Source organism: Mastigoproctus giganteus, chromosome 13 (assembly GCF_048544385.1).
Source record: "Mastigoproctus giganteus isolate SK-2022 chromosome 13, ASM4854438v1, whole genome shotgun sequence".
Classification (NCBI taxonomy): Eukaryota; Metazoa; Arthropoda; class Arachnida; order Uropygi; family Thelyphonidae; genus Mastigoproctus; species Mastigoproctus giganteus.
In genome coordinates, this window is record NC_143587.1 from 80,270,308 (window position 1) to 80,292,517 (window position 22,210).

The window sequence follows — 22,210 nt, forward strand, 5'->3', positions numbered from 1 at the left end:
ACCGGTGGCCCAAATAACTGGAATCCACTGTATATGTACTTCCATATCTACAATTTATCTTATATACGAGGCCTCTAGGGTTGTTGAGGTTGTTGGACTGTGGTCTGTTTGATGGAGGCAGAACTTTTTGAAAAACCAAAGAGCATTAAAAAACACCCAGGATTTAATAACAAGCCTTAAGAATGTTGAAACTAACAAAGAAGATATTCTAGTATCATTTGATGTAGACTCCATGTTTACTACCATCCCCTTAGAAGAAGCAAAAACATGTCTCCTCCAAACTATAGACAGCCATATCACAATGGGATACCCAAGACCCCTTCCTGCCACAGAAATAATAGAACTTATAGACCTCTCCACTGTACTTCACATTCAATGAGAAATTCTACATGCAGATATCCGGCCTCAGTGTGGATAACACCCTTTCTCCTCTACTACCAACAAAACCAACAGAAAAAAACCAAAATTCTGGAGTAGGTATGTGGATGACATCATAGCTATCTAGAATCATGGTACAGATAATTTACAAAAATTCTTTGAAGCTCTCAACAATCACCACCAAAAAATCAATTTCAAAATGGAAATTGAGGACAAGGGCCAACTTCCTTTCTGGACATACTTTTTCAAAAAAACCCAAAGAACTATATACAGGGTAATTCACTACCAGTGCGACAAACTTACAGGAGGTGTAGGGGGCACAAAGACGAATCAGAATCACATAGCATTGCACGGTCCGAAATGCCTTCATCATGCGGTAGAGAACGTTGAACGGGAGGTCGTGTGAACAGCGATCCCGCTGGAAGTCAGCATTTGCGAACTGTTTCTGTTGAAGAAACCAAGTAGCAAAAGTCCTCCGGAGTGGATAATCCGCAGGCTCCAATGATTGGATGCGTTGCAGATGGTATGAACTCATTTGGTTCGTTGACAGTATCCTCCATACAGTGGATTGGGAAATACCTAATCGTTGGCCTATCGCTCAAGTACTCGTACTCAGATTGCCTTCTGCAAGACGTAGGACATTCTCCTCATTGTCTGGCGTCCTCGTCATTCGCTCTCGATTCATGGTACCTCTATTGAAACAACCAGTCTCATGTAACCTTCTGTGCACATGTGCAAAAATCGTATGATGAGGAGCACGCCTGTTACAATCTGCAGCTCCATACACGAGGTGCATGTTGGCCAGTTCAACGTTTGAATACTCGTCCATCCTACTGCCTCGGGAACCGGTTCGCAAATGCTGACTTCCAGCGGGATCGCTGTTCACGCGACCTCCCATTCAACGTCCTCTACCGCATGACGAAGGCATTTCGAACCCTGCAATGCTATGTGATTCTGATTCGTCTTTGTGCCCCCTACACCTCTTGCAAGTTTGTCACACTGGTAGTGAATCACCCTGTATAGAAGTTTTCAGAAAACCCACAGATACTGGAATCATACTAAACTATAAATCCTGCCACCCTTTCTCTACAAAAATAGGCATGCTAAAGTCCTTTTTCTGGAGAGCTTACAGAATACGCAAAGAAGATAGTATACAACACGAGCTTCAAACTATTACCAGAATAGCCATAAAAAAACGGATACCCTATTTACATCATCAATAAAGCCAATACTGACACAGCCAAGTCCATCACGCATCCCCAACTTAGCATCAACAGGGGGAAAACTCCATATGTATATCATACATATGATCGATCAGCACCAAAATAACCAAAGAAGCCAAGAAATTTGGTATCTTTGCCTTTTACAAAAGTTCTGCCTTCATCAAACATACCATAAAGCTGCAGTCCGACAACCCCAACAACTCTAAAGGCCCCATATATAAGATAAATTGTAGATGTGGAAGTACATATACTGGGGAAACATACAGGTGCCTACAATGTAGAATAAAAGAGCACAAAAAAGATGTAGAGTATGGCAGATTTCAACAGTCTGATACACGCCTTCCAATGTGGCGACACCTGGAATTTCCATAACACAAGGTATCCTTTCCACAGATAGGCAATACAATAGAAGAAAATTCAAAGAAGCATTTCTTATCAAATTATTCAGATTTTCAGCAATCAATAGAAAACAAGGTGGAAATACCCACAGTATTTCCATCTCTTTAGGAGAAAATAAGTGAAATCAGGAGCCAGGAAAGAAAAATAAACAAGTCATCCAGAGGAGCAGACCATGTATAACCCATTCCAGGCTCCCACAAAATCTGATGAGCAAATGTCAACTCAGGAGTCCACTACACTACAACCTGGAACCAGGGCAGGAGAACAGAGGTCATCCTACAAGCACTCCAGATCTAGGATAGGCAACTAGCTCTATCCCCATTGGCTGCTCGCTTCAGGTCTCTGAACCCAAAAACAGGATTTGGTCAGCAGGTAAGAATTTAATTTAATCATCTTATATAAAAATAGGTTAACAGTAATGTAACATAAAAAGAGCTCGTTGTAACCAATTTCTGCTGTAACATTGGATTGCTCCTTTATATCATAAAGTTATAGTTCTATAACTTAGACTCTCAAATGTCATTTCAACTTAGAATTAATGACAGTGTACTTGTAAATTAGCATTAGCATTTAGCATTAGTAGAGACATATGATGCAAGAAAGCAAGCTTATGCAGCATCAGCCAAAAAAAAAAAAAAAAAAAACCACTTCCACTTCACCCCTCCGTTCGTTCGAAATACTTGTCCAGCCGAGCCTTAAATTTATTTAGGTTTTCAACTTCCACGACAAGGGATGGAAGTCTGTTCCACCAACCAACTACCCGCTGGCTAAAGACAAATTTCCGCATGTCTATCCTGCATCTGTCTTTCTTCAATTTGAATTTATACCCTCTCAGGTGATTATTCTGAGCAAGAGGAAGAATCCCACCAGCATTGAGCATGCTCAAACCATTCAAGGCTTTATACACCTCTATCAGATCACCTCACTGGTGCCTAGTCTCCAGACACTGTAATTTGCAAAACTTAAGCCTTTCTTCGTAAGAGCACCCCTTTGTTCCATTCACTAATCTTGTTGCCCTTCTCTGTACTCGTACCAGCAGCTCTACATCCTTCTTGAAATGAGGCCTCCAGACCTGTATACAGTACTCTAGGTGTGACCTGACCATTGCCTTATACAAGGGAATAATCGCCTCCTTATCCCTGCTAGAAAAATTCCTGTATATCATTGACAAGACACCGTGAGCTACTCTTGTAGCCCATCTGCATTGCTCAGAGAACTTCATATATGCCTGCACAATTACCACCAGGTCCTTTTCATTCTCTCCGGAGGGCCTCCGTAGCCGAGTGGTCGGGAGCGGGTGTGCAGTAGCACACGCTCTTTGAGTAGACCGGGGTTCAAGCCCCTGACTGCTGAATACGGTAGATCTACCAACCTGCACTGGACCAGCGTGGCAGATTATGGTCCATTTCCCTCAACATGAATTGTTGAGGAGACTTCCATCCTGCAGTGGGTTGATAATGGCTGCACTTTACTTTTTTTTTACCACTGTCAGTGTAGTACCACAGAGTTGATACGTTGCTCTGGGATTGCTGTTTCCCATATGTAGTACTTTACATTTCTCAATGTTAAACTTCATTTGTCACCTCTCAGCCCATCTGCTCAACCTTTCCAGATCCTGTTGCAGCAGCATAGTGTCAGTAGTGTCCTTGACAACCCTGCCAACCTTTGTATCATCTGCAGATGTGGACATTAAGCTTGATATACCATCATCAATATCATTTATAAATACAGAAAACAATAATGGATCCAACACTGAACCCTGAGGGACTCCACTAATAACATTAGTCCGTGATGAGCAGTGTCCGATTACCACTCTCTGTCTTCTCCCCCTCAACCACCCCTTTATCCGTAGCAGCAATTTGCCTCCAATGCCACACTGCTCCAATTTGTGCAGCAGTCTTCCATGTGCAACAGTATCAAAAGCCTTTAAGATCCAAGTATATAATATCAAAGTTATTCCCTGCATCCAGTTCTTTTGTGACTGCATCATAGTATTCAATCAAATTGGTCAGGCAAGACTTTCCCTTAACAAAACCATGCTGTGTCCAAGCTAAATAGCAATGAACATCTGTTAATTCATCTTAGAAGTTTAACCTTGACAAATGCAAAGTACTGCATATGGGTAGAAGTAACCCCAGAGAAACGTACCAACTGTGTGGTATTACACTTAAGGTGGTAGAAAATAAAAAAGATCCGGGAGTAATGGTGCAGGCAGATATGAAGTTTTCTGAGCAATTCAGACAGGCTGCCAGGGCAGGTCATGGGGTTTTGTCAATGATATATAGGAATTTTGCTAGAAGAGAAAAGGAGGTGATTATCGCTCTGTATAAGGCAATGGTCAGGCCACGCCTTGAGTACTGCGTACAGGTTTGGAGGCCTCATTTTAGGAAGGATGTAGATTTACTTGAGCGTGTACAGAGAAGGGCAACAAGATTGGTGAGTTGAATGAAGGGATCCTCTTATCAAGAGAGGCTTAAGTTCTGCAAATTGCAGTGGCTGGAGACTAGTCACCTGCGCGGTGATTTGATTGAGGTGTATAAGGCCTTGAATGGGTTCAGCACACTGAATTCTGATGGAATCCTTCCACTTGTTCAGATTACGAACCTAAGGGGGCATAAATTCAAATTAAGAAAGGACAGATGTAGAAGAGATGTGCGGAAATTTTCCTTTAGCCAATGGGTGGTTAATTGCTGGAACAAACTTCCATCTGTCGTTGTGGAAGTTGATAGGTTGAATAAATTTAAGGAGGAACTGGACAGGCATTTGGAGGGAATGGTGTGATTTTTTTTTTTTTTTTGGCTGATGCTGCATAAGCTCATACACTTGCTTTCTTGCATCACATGCCACTACTACTACTACTTTGTAAAATTGTGACCAAATCAATGAAAAATCAGATTTTGTAACCTTTATCTTTGTTTCCCAGACAGCATGGTCTGATGATGAGTATCAGCAAGATACCTCAAACTTTACCCAATGTATATTAGTTTAGACTAATGCTTAAATAAAATATATTAATACAGTCAGTCCTTGTATAGCACAATTGTTGTGTTCCTAGAAACCCTTGTGCAATGCAAAATCGTGCAATATGATAACAGGCCCTATGGGAAAAATAGGGTTAGGTGCTGACCACCCAAGATTGAACACACATTTGTAACAAAATCATAACCAAACAATAAATAATCATAATAAAATAATTACATATTTTATTACAACTATTACGTAATAAAATATTGCTAATGCTTTTCTTCTATCGCAAGCAAACTTGTTCTTTATTTGATTTTCTAACCAAACAGATGACCGCCGTTCCATCTCTTCCAATTCTTGTGTCTTGATCTAATGGATTTTATTACACTTTGAGTTGTTCCTGCTATGAAAGTTGTTTTTATTTTCTCTGCATTCTTTCTAATTCTCGGCATTGTGTCATTTAGGCCTGTAGCACATGCAATCACATGTTCTTTCATTTCGCTCAGTGTTTTTCTATTTCAAATTTTTCTCTAACAGAGGCAGACTGGCCATAAGCCTTACCGAGGAAACCCCGGTGGGCCGGAGGCCAGAAAATTTGGCCATAAACGCTAGTATAAGGCAGCTACACATTTTCCCGGGTAAGAATTTTTGACTTACCCTGCCTCTGTCTATCGATATTGCTTTACTTTTACTCTCTGAACCTGTAGTGTCTTCACCAGGACGCTTCCTTTTCACACATTTTAAGTATTTTACTCATTTTTAGGAAATAAAGCACAATTACAAAATGAGGTGAATGCTTGATATGCATAAAGAAAGCTGCACATGTGTAGCAACTGAATAAACAACTGAATAAACAATAGTGTGTCTCTGCCTTTATGGTAGTAACCCCCAGAAGCACATTTCTGGGGGTTACTACCATAAAACAATAAAAACAATTTCCAGTTGCGTTTCTGCTAGTGGAATCTGTTATAAACTGGTAGCAAACTCGATCTAATTGCATTTGGGATAATAATACCGATAGCTGCAATTGTGTGGGTTTTTATATTATTATGGTGCAATGTGTATCCGCTTCACTGATATAAAAAATATAAATACATTTTCAGAATCTTCTCTTCATTGCTATCGTGTTGTGTTCTGTTGGGGTGATTCCGTGTTCAGCTGCCATTTCTTGTAAACAAAAAGGCGAACCATGTATGATTAAATTCGTGTAGTGTAAACATGTGTTATATGAGGTCTGACTGTAACTCAAAATGGTATAAGAGTGGTTTATGATATTATTAATAATTCGTAATGAATATTTCTCATTAAATTTTTTTGAGTATGCGGTACCTTGACCTAAATATCATTCAAGTATTGGGATTCATATAATGAGCAATAAAATAATATAAAATATGATATTCATAATAATTGCATTATATTTGTTTTGTTAAGTGTCATAACTGACTCTTAACACCTAAGCACTGATTTTTCATGTATTAGCATTCAAAAGCATGACACTGCCACATATGCAAATATTCCTGAATGAATTTTTTTTTTCTGATCATTAATATTATGACTACTTCAAAAAATAATTTTCACGTTCATAGTACTTTTATTTTTATTTTATTTTTAACATATAATATACACAACAGGCATTCGCCCAGTTAAAGTGTGTAACAGACCAAAGGTTGTACAAAACATAAAAATAAATGGTAGACTAATATACTTTGTACAATGAAAGTTAATTCAAACGGGAAAAGTCCAATTCACAAAAATAAAAAAGATATTCATGACGTCAAGTCCAGCGCTATGTGAACTCGCAGAAAGCAGTTTGCTGCAGGAGACATCATCACACACACACACACACACACACGAATTAATGAGGACATCTTTAGCCCAGAACTCATCCGTCAGTCGGTCAACTTACTCCAAATAGTTCTGTGAAATTGTTTCTTGTTCACAGCCATATCCAAGTCAAATTTGTTCATGAGTGCCAATGTTCTTTTGAAGAAGGAGTTGCTGGATATCTCTAATCTGGAGTTACCGATATGGAATGTAGTCTTCTGTCTAGTAGCCACCACTAGAGCGTGAAGGTCAATATGGCACAGAAGATCTGGCAGGTAGGTTGAACCAGCGAAGATGTGGTACAACAATTTGAGATCAAGAGCAGTTCGTCGAATTTCCAAGTTTTGAAGCTTGAAGTAGGAACAGAGATTCCGGTAGAAGATTCTGTGGTAAAACATGGGGTTACGTCTGGAAAGATAGTGGATAAATTTCATCTGGAGCGATTCTATTTGCTGTATCATGTATGCATAGTGTGGGTTCCATATAGGAGAAGCAAACTCCACTATAGGGAGTATTGTTGTCTTAAATAGGAGCACAGAGAACTGAGGATCTTGAAATCTGTACGTCTGCTGTTTAATGAAGCCAATTTGTTTTTTTCGCTTGGTTTAATATATTCCTAACATGTTTATCAAATCCACATGTAGCGGTTAAAGTAACTACCAGATCTTTAACTTCGTCAACTCTGGAAATCGGCATCTCCTTGATGTAATATTCATTAACTAAAGTCTTAGTTTTCCTCGTAGCTGCAAAGGAAACAGAGCTGCATTTCCTAGTGTTAACCTCTAAACCATTCAAAGCAACCCAATCAGCAAAAGAGTTGAGAGCAGCTTGAAGGTTAACAGCATCATCTTGACTGCTGATACGTGAATATAGTTTCACATCATCGGCAAACATTAGTGTCTTGACACCACCTCTCTCAACAAATTGCCGGTAGATTGTTGATAAAGATGGCGAATAAAAGAGGCCCAAGAGATGATCCCTGTGGTACTCCTCTCGATGGAAAAAATTCCCTTGAGACTTCCTGTCCAATGATCACCCTATGTTTTCTATATGAAATATAGCTCATCAACCAGGATAATAAAGGGTCAAGTATTCCATAGTGACTTAGTTTTTGAGCAAGTTGATTATGCAGGACACTTTCGAGAGCCTTAGTAAGGTCTGTGTAGATCACATCAACCTGTCCCCCGCGATCGACGGTGTCTAGAACCTGTTGCCAGATAGTGAGAAGATTAGTGGTAGTTGATCGGCCCCTGGTGAAGCCATGTTGGCAGTCGCAGATAAAGTGATGAAAATATTCCATTAATCGGTGGTGAATGACAGTGTCCAGAATTTTTGCCAGCGAGTTCATAAGGCAGATGGGACGGTAATTCTCTAGTGAGTGGTTTGCACTTCTCTTTGGGATAGGAATAACATTAACAGTTTTGAAGTGAGTGGGGTAGATACCAGACTTAACGGAAAGACTGAATATATGCAATATTATATATTTAAGTTGTGGAAAGCATTTCTTCCACAAGATAAGTGGAATCTTATCTGGGCCTGCAGAAACATCTTTTGTTAGTTTCCGAAGCGCTTGAATGATATTGACTGTGTCCACCGAGAGATTATTCAGTGTATCATCCTTAATGACTTGAAATTGATAAGCTTGAAGCAGCAGTAGCTGCTGTTTTCTCTGAAAAGGAGGAGAAAAAGGTCGCAAAAAGATCTGCTTTAGTTTTGTCACAGGTTATAGGCTTTCCATCGGAATCAATGATCCTGGTTCGTGTTGAGCAGTTATTAGAATTCTTTAGCATTTTCCAGAATGGCTTCAGGTCTCCATTTACTGTGAAACTGTGTTGAATTGATTGAATATAATGAGCGTACTGATTTCTGCTCATCCTTTTAACGTTACTTCTGTGTTCCTTGAACAGTGCCATATATGCTTCATTATGTGTCGCCCTAAAGTGTTTTCTGCACTGTTCTTTGGCTCGTATAATCGCAATTATGTCTGTCGTGATCCAACGAGGGAATCTTTTCCTGTAATTTTTACTAAGAGGTACGAACTCTTGAATGATAGAGGAGATTGTGCTAATAAGATGATCGGTGACTGCATTAAGATCATTAATCCGCGGGAAGGAGAACCAATCAATGCAATCGAGCTCACACCCTAATAGTTGCCAGTCTGCTCTCCTAAAGTTCAGCTTGGCTGGGACCGGAGTAGTGCATCTACTCTTCTGTGATATGTTTATTTGACAGTTTAAAGCCTTGTGATCAGACGGCAGAAATGAAACTGCTTCTAAAATAAGGATCTGCTTGGATGCAAAAATGAGATCCAGCATCGCCTTGCCTCTAGTACAAGTATTGTTATACTGCTTGAGACCCAGTTCAGACATGATGTCATATAGCAGCTTAGTTGTAGCGGGTGACTCCTCAATGCCTAGTGGAGAATGTTGAGTATTGAAGTCTCCAAACAAGTACACCTCATCCGACTGGTGAAAAAACGTTTCAAACTCCCAGAGTGCTTGCGACAGCCTCTCCATAAGAAGAAGATCGACCGGGGGCGGACGGTAGATAGCTGCAATGAGCACAGTTTTATTATGAACCTTCAGCTGACAAAAGATTCCTTCAATGTTGTGGAAAGTCCTGTGCATTGTAACTGCAAATTGGTTTGAGATAATAATCGTGACACCACCTCCCCTAGATCCCCTGTCTCTTCTGAGGACAGTATAGCCCACTGCTGCCACTTCCGAATCCAGAATTCCATTGTGTAGCCATGTTTCTGTGAAGATATATATATCAAACTCCAGAGAGCAAAGTGAGATTCTAAATTTGTCAATTTTATTCACTAAGCTCCTACAGTTCTGATAATATATGTGAAGAGATTGCTGACAGGTAGCATCGGTTCTCCCTGTATGTACCGAATCAGTAGAGGCCTGGAAAAGAAGAGAACAAGAGTTGTTTGTGCACCGTGATTGCTAACTATCATTATTCTTCTCCAGATTATTTGTACTCTTGTTGTAGATTTTGAATGGTCTGATTATTAATCCGGGAGGCCAATACAGGGAATCCAGTAGTTTTCTTTCATCCAATGTATTGCAGGTCACCAGGAAAGAAGCGTAGGATGGATGTTTAGTTCTAAGCGCACGAACTTCAGCTACCACTCCGAATTTGTTTCTGATGAATTCATGTAAAACTTCCACTTTTGTGTGTGGACTGAGCCGGGAAATAAAGAACTTGGATTTTCGAGGTACTACAGTGAGATTGTATTTGCCTTTGAATAGGCGATCCTCACATTGAGAAGGTGCGTGTGCCGAAGAGAGATAATTGGCTGCACGATAATGGGCTGAAGAGGTATTGCTATCAATTAGATCCTTATCATTCTCGTAAGTTCTTCCACCAGTTTTTTTGTTATCATTCCCGTGAGTTCTTCTACTGGATTTTTTGTTATTATTCTCGTTATTGCTTCTATCGGTTTCGATGTTTCTGTCCTCTAAGCTGCTGACGTCGAAATCCACCTGCAGTGCCTTATCCTTTGGAACTTTAGACACCTCAGACTTTGATCTCTTGTTGCCAATAGGTATGAGATTACTGATGTTGGCTTCGCCTACAGAGTCAGTTTGTTGTGGTTGCCTCTGTTTTCCTGCTTTGGCCTGAACATCAGATATTTTCTTCCCCTTTGCTGAGGGTACTAACCTTTTCAGCAGATCTATCGATCTTGCTTGAGGAAGTCTGCGGTCTATAAACAGTTGATTGCTTAGCTGGGTGCTGATTCCGTTTTTCTACATCGCAAAAATCTCCTCCTGAAGCCAGTGTGGAGTGGCTGCCAGCAAGATTGCGTGTGCAATGAGGGCAGATTGCAATTAAGCTGGATTGGGCATAGTTTTTATAGAATCTGATAAGCTCAGTTGAATTAAGTAAGTTCGTCAATTTCGCTGGGTCATCAAGATTCCTTAGTTCGATTTTGTTAAATATATCTAGGAGGATAAGTTTGATCTCCTTATTTTCCCTGTGCAGTACCGTGATATAGTCTTTCAGCTCTTGTAATTGAGCTTTAATAAGAATGTTTCCTTGCTCAGGATTAGTAACAAAATCTGAATAAACTTCACCATTGCACTTTCTTTCAGTTTCAAGTATTTTTTTCTCAGATTGCAGGAACTGAGTGCTAACATCAAGGTTGTTTGTCAGTGATTTCCCATCACGAGAACCCTGTTTTGTCAACTCCAGAAGTTCAGTTAGTTTATTAGCCATAAGATCGGCTCTATTTAAATGATCTTTCTGGAAGTTGCGGAACTCGTTTGAGAGTTGTTTCACAGCTGTCGAAATCTGTGTTAATCCTTCGTCACTGCTCGCGCTCCGCGTGCCATTCCATGTTAACGACGGAGGGCATGTTAAATCGGCATCTTCTAATGAGTCATCAATTACTGACTCCTTAGACTGATTGCCACCCTTACATAACTCACATTTCCAGGATTTTTTTACTTTTTTAGCGAGTTTTATCAGATCCGCGTAGGGAGAACAGGATCCGCAATAATGGGCAAGACAGGATGTACATTGAAGTGCATAGTCCATTTGGATGCTACAACTAGTACAGATTAACAATTTCTCCATAGTCTTGTGGAAAAGAAAACAAAAGAACAGAATATGCCAAGCATCCCTTCCGATGCTCTTCGTAGTGACAGTCAGTAATTAGCCGTGACCTTTAGCTTGTCCAACATAGCTCTAGGGCTTGAAACGTTTGAGAGCCTAACACAGTGTATGTAGGTCGGAAGATGCTAACTGCTGACCTTGACCGGCCAGTATAATGCAGAAGAAAGCTCTTTGTCTGTATTACTGAAATTCGAAAAATTAATAAAATTACCTGAAATCGTCCAAGAGAATCTCTGTAAGTTGCCCAGAGTAGTCACAGCGAGTAGGTGAAACACCTTAACTCCAAGAAATGGAGACTCCTTAAGTTAGAGACTTATTAAAAGCACACTTTTGAAGAGCACAAAATGAAGACACCTGTATGCAGTCGCACACGCGCCACTTAACAGCTAATTTTTTTTTAAAAGTATTAAGAACAACATTTTGATAACTATAGTGTAATTTTCTCATTCTTCTAATTACTTTGCTAAAATAATAATTCTCAAACAAATTTATTTTTAGAAAAAAATAAATTTTAAAAATTTATTTTTAAAAAACTAAAATTTGCTAAAAATTAATGGCAAATTAAAATTTGCCATTAATTTTTAGCAAATTTTAGTTTTTCTTCTCTACAAGGAGTCTGAAATCTGCTTGGTTTTATGCTTTCCTCACCCTACAATAGTCCCTGTTATGTAGGAAGCATACTGAGAATTGGTTGTAATCAGTTGGAATTTAATTGAAATGTATTAAAGAATATAGCAGGATGGGAAAGGTTTTTTTTTTTTTTTTTTTTATGACATATTTTTTATTCCCTGGAGTGGGTATTTAGTCCCATGTCTACGCTGGTTGCTAATCAGGTCATTAGCAGTGTATTAAGAGGTGCATAAAATTGAATTTCAATAAGCCCATACTCACCTTGCATCTGGTGAGTATGGGCTTGGCACACTCAGAGTCCTGAGCTGGATATCATCATTCTTCTCTTCCTTGGTGATTCCCTTCTATTCCCTTCTCTCTCTCTCTCTTTCTCTTTCTCTCTCTCTCTCTCTCTCTCTCTCTCTCTCTCTCTCTCTCTCTCTCTCTCTCTCTCTCAGGGTGACTCAGAAATTTTTTTTGGCTGGTGCAGCATAAGCCTCAGGCTTCCTTCCACCATATGGCTAATAATAATAATAATATCACATTATTAAACTTGAAACTATCACCAGTTGATTCTCTGTGATAGTATAATAAGTTCACCACTTCTAACTTATTTGAAGAGACCTGAGTTCAGATTCCATAAGAGATTGAAAAAACTCTTAAAGGCCTGTTCAGTGAGACCTGTATTCAACCAATCCTAGGCAGTGGGAGCAGGATTTCTTGCAGCGAGTTTATCCGGGTTTGTCAACTCTCATGTCATGCATATCAGCCCATGAACACACATGCTCATCTATACAGACATAGTACACAATAAACCCTATGAACTGGTGCACTGTGACCAAAATAGCTGATGCACAGAAAATACCCAACTATTTAAAACTGAATTTCTAGTTGCCCCTCATTTTTAAAAAGCTAGATTATAAGACTATCCTGATATATTTTAGCATTTAATGTGGTTTTTAATACCTTATAATGGAACAAAGATCTAGTAGAATAGTCTCAGCTAATAATAAACCTATACATTCTGTATACAAAATACAAAACTTTACAATCTGTTTGGAATCTGAACATGAATTTGCAATCCTTTGAAAACACAAAATTCAAAACAACAAGGGCTGTACAGAGGATGCACAATGGGCAATCACTTCCTAGTAGTTACTGATTGTCATAGTATATTGAGCCATGTATGGTCACACATTGTCATGTAACAAAATTTCACCATTGGTCAACCATCTGGGTCTCTTATTTTTGATAGCATGTCAGATCAAATTTGAATCCCCTCTGTTCCTTCCCACACACATACACACATGAAATGTCACAGCAGCAGTCCCTGTGAACTTAATTATGGCCTGAGATCAGACTGTAGTAGCTGACTGGTGCAGTTTTCTCCTTAAGGAGACTTTACCTGTCAGCAACTATGATTTTAAAATCTGTTTTTGCACTGTCATCCATTGTTAATTGTGTCTACAATTACTTAGAAACACAAGATAAAAGATGGCAGCACTTAATTAGAGATCTGAAAATCATTTGAAACATTATTTGAAACTTGCTTTGAACAAATCTCAAAATTTATATATATATGTACATACTCATGAAAGGTTAACAGTAATGAATTGTCCATTCATATGCTTATGGTGTAAAAGAACTTTTGTCAGAATACATGTTTTCTATACACTGTTGAATTTATACTAGAAAGATTCCAGCTGCAATAAACTGACTAACACTACACTGTGAATGTTACATTGTCTCTGCTTGAATGCATTACTCTCTGTATATATGAGACAGTTAATATTTAAATTTAGACATTAAAATATTATTTTACTTTGAATTATCTTGATATTATGTAGAAATGGACATATCTAGCATAACGTTGCATATGGACTGATTTTGCATACAGCTTAACAGTAATAGCATTAGTAGTGGCATATGATGCAAGAAAGCAATCTTTTACAGCATCGGCCAAAACAAAAAAAAAAAAAAAAAAAAACAAAAAACACTTACTATTCACTTATCTGGTCAGCTAGGTGAATAGTAAGTGTTTGAAAGGTTTGAGCAAGCATTGAGCTTGCTGAAACCATTCACAGCCTTAAACATCTCAATCAGATCACCTCACAGGTGCCTTGTTCCCTCACCAATCTCATTGCCTTTCTCTATACTTGTTCCAGCAGCTCTACATCCTTCCTAAAATGAGGCCTCCAGACCTGTATACAGTACTCATGGTGTGGTCTGACCATTGCCTTATACAAAGGGATAATGACCTCCTTATCCCTGCTAGCAAAGTTCCCATATATCATTGACAATAGTGATTTGTTTGCTTTCATTATTGTAAATGAAGTGTGCTCCAATAATGTAGATCCCTGATACAGATGCCCACACCACAACACAATCAAGGAATGTAACGACTACTGTTCACATTACTTAGGCATTAGATTAGTAGAGGCATATGATGCAAGAAAGCAAGCTTATGCAGCATCAGCCAAAAAAAAAAAAAAAAAAAAAAACCCTCCCATTTCATCCCTCCATTCATTCCAAATGCCAGTCCAGCTCAGACTTAAATTTATTTAGGCTATTAGCTCGCACAACAAAAGATGGAAGCCTGTTCCACCAATCAACTACCTGCTGGCTAAAGGCAAATTTCTGCACATCTGTTCTACAACTACCTTTCCTCAATTTGAAACTGTGACCCCTCAGGTTCTCAGGTTAGTCTGAGCAAGACGAAGAATCCCATCAGCATTCATCTTGCTCAACCCATTAAAGGCCTTATATACCTCAATCAGATCACCTCGCAGGTGCCTACTCTCCAGGCACTGCAATTTGCAGAACCTAAGCCTCTCTTGGTAAGAAGATCCCTTCATTCCCCTCACCAATCTTGTTGCCCTTCTCTGTACATGCTCAAGCAACTCTACATCCTTCCTAAAATGAGGCCTCCAGACCTGTACACAGTACTCTAGGTCTGACCATTGCCTTGTATAATGGGATTATCACCTCGTCCCTGCTAGCATGATTCCTACATATCATTGACAAGATTCCATGACCTGCCCTGGCAGCCCATCTGCATTGTTCAGCAAACTTCATATTTGGCTGCACAATTACCTCCCCAGGTCTTTTTCACTTTCCACTTCCCTGAGTGTAGTACCATCCAGTTGGTACGTTTCTCTTCAGTTATTGCTACCCATATGCAATACTTTGCATTTGTCAATGTTAAACTCCAGTTCCTACTTCTCAGTCCATTTTCCCAACTTTTCTAGATCCAGTTGGAGTAGCATACTGTCATTACTGTCGTTAACAACCCTGCCAACCTTTGTATCATCTGAAAACTTGGACATTAAACCTGATATACTTTCTTCAGAATCATTGATAAATATGCAAAACAACAATGGGCCCAACACTGAACCTTGGGGAACTCCACTAATAACATTTGTTCACGAGGATCAGTGTTCATTGATTACCACTCTCTGTTGTCTCCCACTCAACCATCCCTTAATCCATTGTAGCAGCTTACCCTTGATGCTATACCTCTCCAATTTGTACAACAGTCTTCCATGTGCAACCATATCAAAAGCTTTCCTGAAATCCAAGTATATGATATCAAAATTATTTTTGGCATTCAGTTCCTTTGTGACCACATCATAGTAACCAATCAAATTGGTCAGACAAGTCCTCCCTCTGACAAACCCATGCTGTGTCTTAACTATTACTGTAGTCTTGTCTAGATGATTCTGAAATGCTTCTTTAACCAGTGATTCCATTATTTTCCCCTGAACACAAGTTAAACTAACAGGTCTGTAGTTATTTGTGTCACCTATTGAACCCCCTTTGTGAATTGGTGATACATTTGCACACCTCAAGTCCATGGGGACCTCCCCTGAGCCCAAGGAAGCTCTCATAATTGTGGCCAAAGGCCTGCTTACTTCCTTTGCGCCTCCTTTAATATAACTGGATAGATCCCGTCCACCCCAGAACCAAGGAAGCAGGTATTTTGTTTATTGACATGTCTGTCAAGCAGCACACATGACTTGAAGCTAACCATCATGAGTTTTTAAAGTAATCTGGATCCTCATAAATGTTGACTTGTATATGTGTGCATGAAACTGAACATAATTTAGCAAATCTTTTGCTTTCAGGTTATTGTACACAATATACAAAATGCTAGAATAACAAATGTTTCTCCCAGGATATCTTTTCAAACACTCTGCCCACACTGATATTTGTTGTAACCATGTGTATCCTTCAAGAATTCCCTTTGTTGCTATCATGTAGAAGAACTTATCTTTCTGAACAAATGTTCAGAAACAAATGTTCAAACCAATTTGCTGTGGATAGAAATCTATCCACAGCAAACTGGTTTATTCAAATTATAAGGGAAGTAATAGTAATAGTAGTAGTAGTGGCACGTGATGCAAGAAAGCAAGTATAGGAGCTTATGCAGCATCAGCCAAAAAAAAAAAAAAAAAAATCACACCATTCCCACCAAATGCCTGTCCAGTTCCTCCTTAAATTTATTTAACCTATCAACTTCCACAACGACAGATGGAAGTTTGTTCCAGCAATTAACCACCCGCTGACTAAAGGCAAATTTCCGCACATCTATTCTACATCTGTCCTTTCTTAATTTGAACTTATGTCCCCGTAGGTTCGTAATCTGAACAAGTGGAAGGATCCCATCAGAATTCAGCGTGCTCAATCCATTCAAGGCCTTATAGACCTCAATCAGATCACCGTGCAGGTGCCTAGTCTCCAGCCATTGCAATTTGCAGAACTTAAGCCTCTCTTGGTAAGAGGATCCCTTCATTCCCCTCACCAATCGTGTTGCTCTTCTCTGTACACGCTCAAGCAAATCTACATCCTTCCTAAAATGAGGCCTCCAGACCTGTACGCAGTACTCAAGGCGTGGCCTGACCATTGCCTTATACAGAGGGACAATCACCTCCTTTTCCCTGCTAGCAAAATTCCTATATATCATTGACAAAACCCCATGACCTGCCCTAGCAGCCTGTCTGCATTGCTCAGAAAACTTCATATCTGACTGCACAATTCCTCCCAGGTCTTTTTCATTTTCTACCACCTTAAGTGTAGTACCACACAGTTGGTACGTTTCTCTGGGGTTACTTCTACCCATATGCAGTACTTTGCATTTGTCAAGGTTTAACTGCAGTTGCCACTTCTTAGCCCATCTGCTCAAATTATCTAGATCCTGTTGCAGTAGCACACTGCCATGACTGTCATTAACAACCCTGCCAACCTTTGTGTCAAATGCAAACTTCGACATTAAGCCTGATATACCTTCATCAATATCATTGATAAATACACAAACTAACAGTGGACCCAACACCGAACCCTGTGGGACTTCACTAATAACATTAGTCCACGAAGAGCAGCACCCATTGATTACCACCCTCTGTCTTCTCCCACTTAACCATCCTTTTATCCATTGTAGCAACTTACCCTTAATACCATTCTGCTCCAATTTGTACAGTAGTCTTCCATGCGCAACAGTGTCAAAAGCTTTCCTGAAATCCAAGTATATGATATCAAAATTATTTTTTGCATCCAGTTCCTTTGTAACCACATCATAATAACTAATCAAATTTGTCAGACAAGACTTTCCCTTAACAAACCCATGCTGTGTCTGAATTATTGCTGCAGTCTTGTGTAGATGATCCTGCAATGCATCTTTAACCAGTGACTCCATTATATTACCCGGAACAGAAGTTAAACTAACTGGTCTGTAATTACTCATGTCACCCTTCGATCCACCTTTGTGAATTGGGGATACATTTGCACATCTCCAGTCAGTGGGAACCTCCCCTGAGTTCAAGGATGCTCTCATAATTATGACTAAGGGTTTGCTTACTTCCTTTGCCGCCTCCTTTAATATAACTGGATAGATCCCATCCACCCCAGGTGCCTTTCTTATGTTTAACTTCAACAATTTCTCCTCCACTTTGCTCTCAGTTATTACAAAATCATTAAGCACACTGCTACAATTTGATAACCTTCTTCCATTTTCAAACTGTAATAATTCCTCACATGTGAATGTAGATGCAAAATACTCATTCAGTTTGTTTGCTATCTGAGCAGGATCATCAACAGTCGAACCATCGATGTCAAGTGGACCAATCAGATTCATCCCCTTCCTTTTAGAGTTTATATAAGTAAAGAAATCCTTGCTGTTTTTCTTAGCATCTTTTGCCAAAGATTTCTCGTAATCCGCCTTCGCCTGCCGAACCTCCTTTGTGACCTGATTACAGATCTCTTATATCTGCCACAGGCTTCTGCGTCGCCTGATAATTTATATGCATCCCATGCATAATCAGACCCTTAGCCATAATTATGAGAGCATCCTTAGAGTTAGGGAAGGTCTCCATGGACTGGATATGTGCAAATGTATCCCCAATTCATAAAGGGGTTCAAAGGGTGACACAAATAATTATAGACGCATTAGTTTAACTTCTGTTCTGGGGAAAATAATGGAGTCATTGGGTAAAGAGGTGAAACTGGATCAATTAGACAGCGGGAATAGTTCAGACACAGCATGGGTTAGTTAAGGGAAAGTCTTGTCTGACCAATTTGATTGGATACTATGATGTAGTCACAAAGGAACTGGATGCTAAAAATAATTTGGATATCATATACTTGGATTTCAGGAAAGATTTTGATCCTGTTGTACATTGAAGACTGCTGTACAAATTGGAGTGGTATGGCATTAAGGGAAAGTTACTGCATTGGATAAAGGTATGGTTGAGTGGGAGACAGCAGAGAGTGGTAATAAAGGGACACTGCTCTACGTGGACTAATGTCATTAGCAGAGTTCCACAGGGTTCAGTGCTGGGCCCATTGTTGTTTTGTGTATTTATCAATGATATTGATCAAGGTATATCAGGCTTAATGTTCAAGTTTGCAGATGATATAGAGGTTGGCAGGGTTGTTAATGACACTAAAGACAGTATGCTACTGCAACATGATCTAGAAAAGTTAGGCAGATGAGCTAAGAAGTGTCAACTGAAGTTTAACATTGACAAATGCAAAGTACTGCATATGGGTAGCAGTAATCCAAGAGAAATGTACCAACTCTGTGGTACTACACTCAGGGAGAAGAAGAATGAAAAAGACCTAGGGGTAATTGTGCAGTCAGATATGAAGTTCTATGAGCAGACCAGGTCATGGAGTTTTGTCAATGATATATAGGAATTTTGCTAGCAGAGACAAGGAGGTGATTATCCCTTTGTATAAGGCAATGGTCAAGCCACACTTTGAGTATATATAGGTTTTTAGGAAGGATGTAGAGTTGCTAGAACGAGTATACAGAGCAGGGCAAAAGATTGGCGAGAGGAACAAAGGGGTGTGCATCTGGAGACTAGGCTCCTGCGAGGTCATCTGACTGAGGTGTATAAGGCCTTGAATGGTTTGAGCAGGCTGAATGCTGACGGGATACTTTTGCTTGCCCAGACTAAGAACCTGAAGGGACATATATTCAAATTGAGGAAAGACAGTTGTAGAATAGATGTGTGGAAGTGTTCCTTTAGCCAACGGGTAGTTGATTGCTGGAACAAACTTCCATCTATTGTTGTGGAAGTTGATAGCTTAAATAAATTTAAGGCTGAACTAGACAAAAATTTGGAGTGAACAGATGGGTGAAATAGGAAGAGGTTTTTGGTTTTTTTTTGTCTGATGCTGCATAAGCTTGCTTTCTTGCATCATATGCCTCAGCTAATGTTAATTCTAATAAATTAAAATTTATTCAAATGGTTAACTTTGACTTCATTTACTTGCTTTCACTGCAATTATAATCCATTCACTTTACCAGTGCCATAGCTTCTATAGTAATGCTTCACTGTCAAAACATATGCACCTATTGGATACTGTGGTAATCTGACTCATACTTGCAATCAAACGAAGAAATGATTAAACTTTGTTTAATTGCCTATTCTAACACCAAACAACACATCTTTGGACTCTGGAGAGATTCCTTTAGATTGGAAAAGTGCCAATGTATTACCAATAAATAAAAGCAGTTCTAAGTGCAAAGTTGTTAACTAGAAACCAATTAGTCTAATTTCAGTGGTAGAGAAAATCATATAAGGCTTTACCCTCACCATATGAGGCTTTACCATTGCCTTATATGGTGAAATAATTATGTCCTTATCCCTTCTGGCAAAATTCCTCTATATCATTGACAAAACCCTGTAAGTTGTCTTAGCAGTCGCTCTCTGCACTGCTCAAAGATCCTCATGTCAGACTGTACAATTATTCTTAGATTTTTTTGTTCTCCACTATCCTGAGTATGGTTTCTCCTAATTGGTATGTTACTTCTGGGATTACCTACCAATATGCAGTGCCTTGCATTTCTCTATGTTAAACCTCAATTGCCACTTCTCAGCCCATCTGCTTACTTTATCTAGGTACTATTCACCTCTCTGCTAATCTTTGTGTTTGCAAACTTAGACTTTTAGCCATGCCTTTATCAATATCATTAATAAATGTTGAAAGCAATAATGGGCCTTGAACTCTGAACCTTGGAGCACTCCACTAATAATGTTAGTCCAAGAAGAGCCATGCCCATTGATAATCATACTCTGTCTTCTCCAACTAATCTATCCCTTTATCCAAAGCAGTAATTTGCCCCACTACATGTATCCAGTTTGTACTGCAGTCTTTCATGTGAAACAGTATCAAAAGCTTTTCTGAAATCTAAGTATATGATGTAAATATTATTTTTTGCATTCAGTTCCGTTGTAGTTCATGTTATCAGCTATATAATTCATGTCATTCTCATGATGTAAAAAATACAAATGCTTTGTGCAGGTGCATAATATGATAAAATATTGTCATCTGATCTTGATATGGAGCATGAATTGCAATACATAAGTGCTGCATTTCAGGCTGGATTCCTTCCCTCCTTGATGAATGAAATCATTTCACTTGTTAGGAACTCAATATCCTTTGCAAGATGAATTAATTTCTGAATTATGGTACAATAGTGTCTCTGCCTTATCATAGCTCATTAACAATAAAATTATGGAAATTTTTAGAGGCACAGACATAGAATTGGTTTTTTTGTACATATTCCAAAATTTGCTCCTTATTCAAAAATCCTAGTAAAATTAATTAAGAAATACAAGACAAATGATATATTTTACTTGATAAACTGTCAAGAAAACTGTTTATTGAAATACATCAATGTCACTCAGATATATTCTCCCAATATTCCAAGATGCATGATTCATAATGAGAAAGTAGCTGTTTGCAGTTATCCAGAGCTATTTACATTAAAAACGTTTTGCTGTGTGATATTAATATAAGTACAGTAACTAGAAGCCTTAAATAAATGGAATTAATGATATTGTTCAATAATCTTCAAATTTTCTGACAGATTTGTAGAACCAGTTTTACCACCGCTGGAACTACTGCCTAAAGTGCTTACAGCTAGTCTTGTTTTATCAATAGTTGTTGCAACCACTTCAATCTCAATGGTAATCATTTATGCCAAAAAACACAAGTATACTGTGGATATGAATCAGGTAAAATATTTATTAAGATTATTATTGCTATTAGTGAATTACATCTTGATATTATTAAAATTCATTGATTAATTTCAATTTATATATTTAAACTTTGTCTCTATATGTTAAAAAAGTTTTCCTCCTGGTAATATTTATTCGACTTTGAGAATGCTGCATGGTGGTGTAGCCAATGGGAGAAGAGGAATGTGGGTCACATGGTACAAGTGGGCAGGGCATTTATGTCACTACAAATGCACACAAAAATAATTACATAGGTCATTTCATGATTAGATATCGATCAGTGCATTTCAAGTGTCTGGAATTTGTGACGTTCAATTTGCTAATATAGTAATTAACACAATGCCGAGACCTAGATTAGCAATCACTGATTCCGAGAGAAAATGACCCATCAGGAGTCTGCACGGAAATATAGAGAGAAACATGCCAAAAGGTTACGAACTAAAAAGAGAATAAGTTCAATGATGACAGAGCAAGTGGAAAATCAACGTGGCAGGAAGCGGGTAGCTAATATGAGCTAAGAACAGGCTGTCCATATTATAGTGTGGAATGTACTATGTGTTGTAATTTCTTTATCTTTTCTGTTAAATAATTGTATGGAAAACTGTATGTGATGAATAGCAACTTGATGTCAAGAAATTTAATTTTCTTAACAAGTTTATTCATTGT

The 22,210-nt window shown here is 38.8% G+C and overlaps 1 protein-coding gene across 1 annotated transcript in view; it reads left to right on the forward strand.

The window, feature by feature from the left end:
• LOC150076212 (prestin-like) overlaps nt 1-22,210 on the forward strand; it is a 402,991-nt gene that overhangs the window by 191,916 nt on the left and 188,865 nt on the right. The window contains exon 9 of the mRNA XM_090387581.1: nt 21,394-21,541. Coding sequence (XP_090243707.1) covers nt 21,394-21,541 — 148 coding nt within the window. The remainder of the gene's footprint in view (nt 1-21,393; nt 21,542-22,210) is intronic.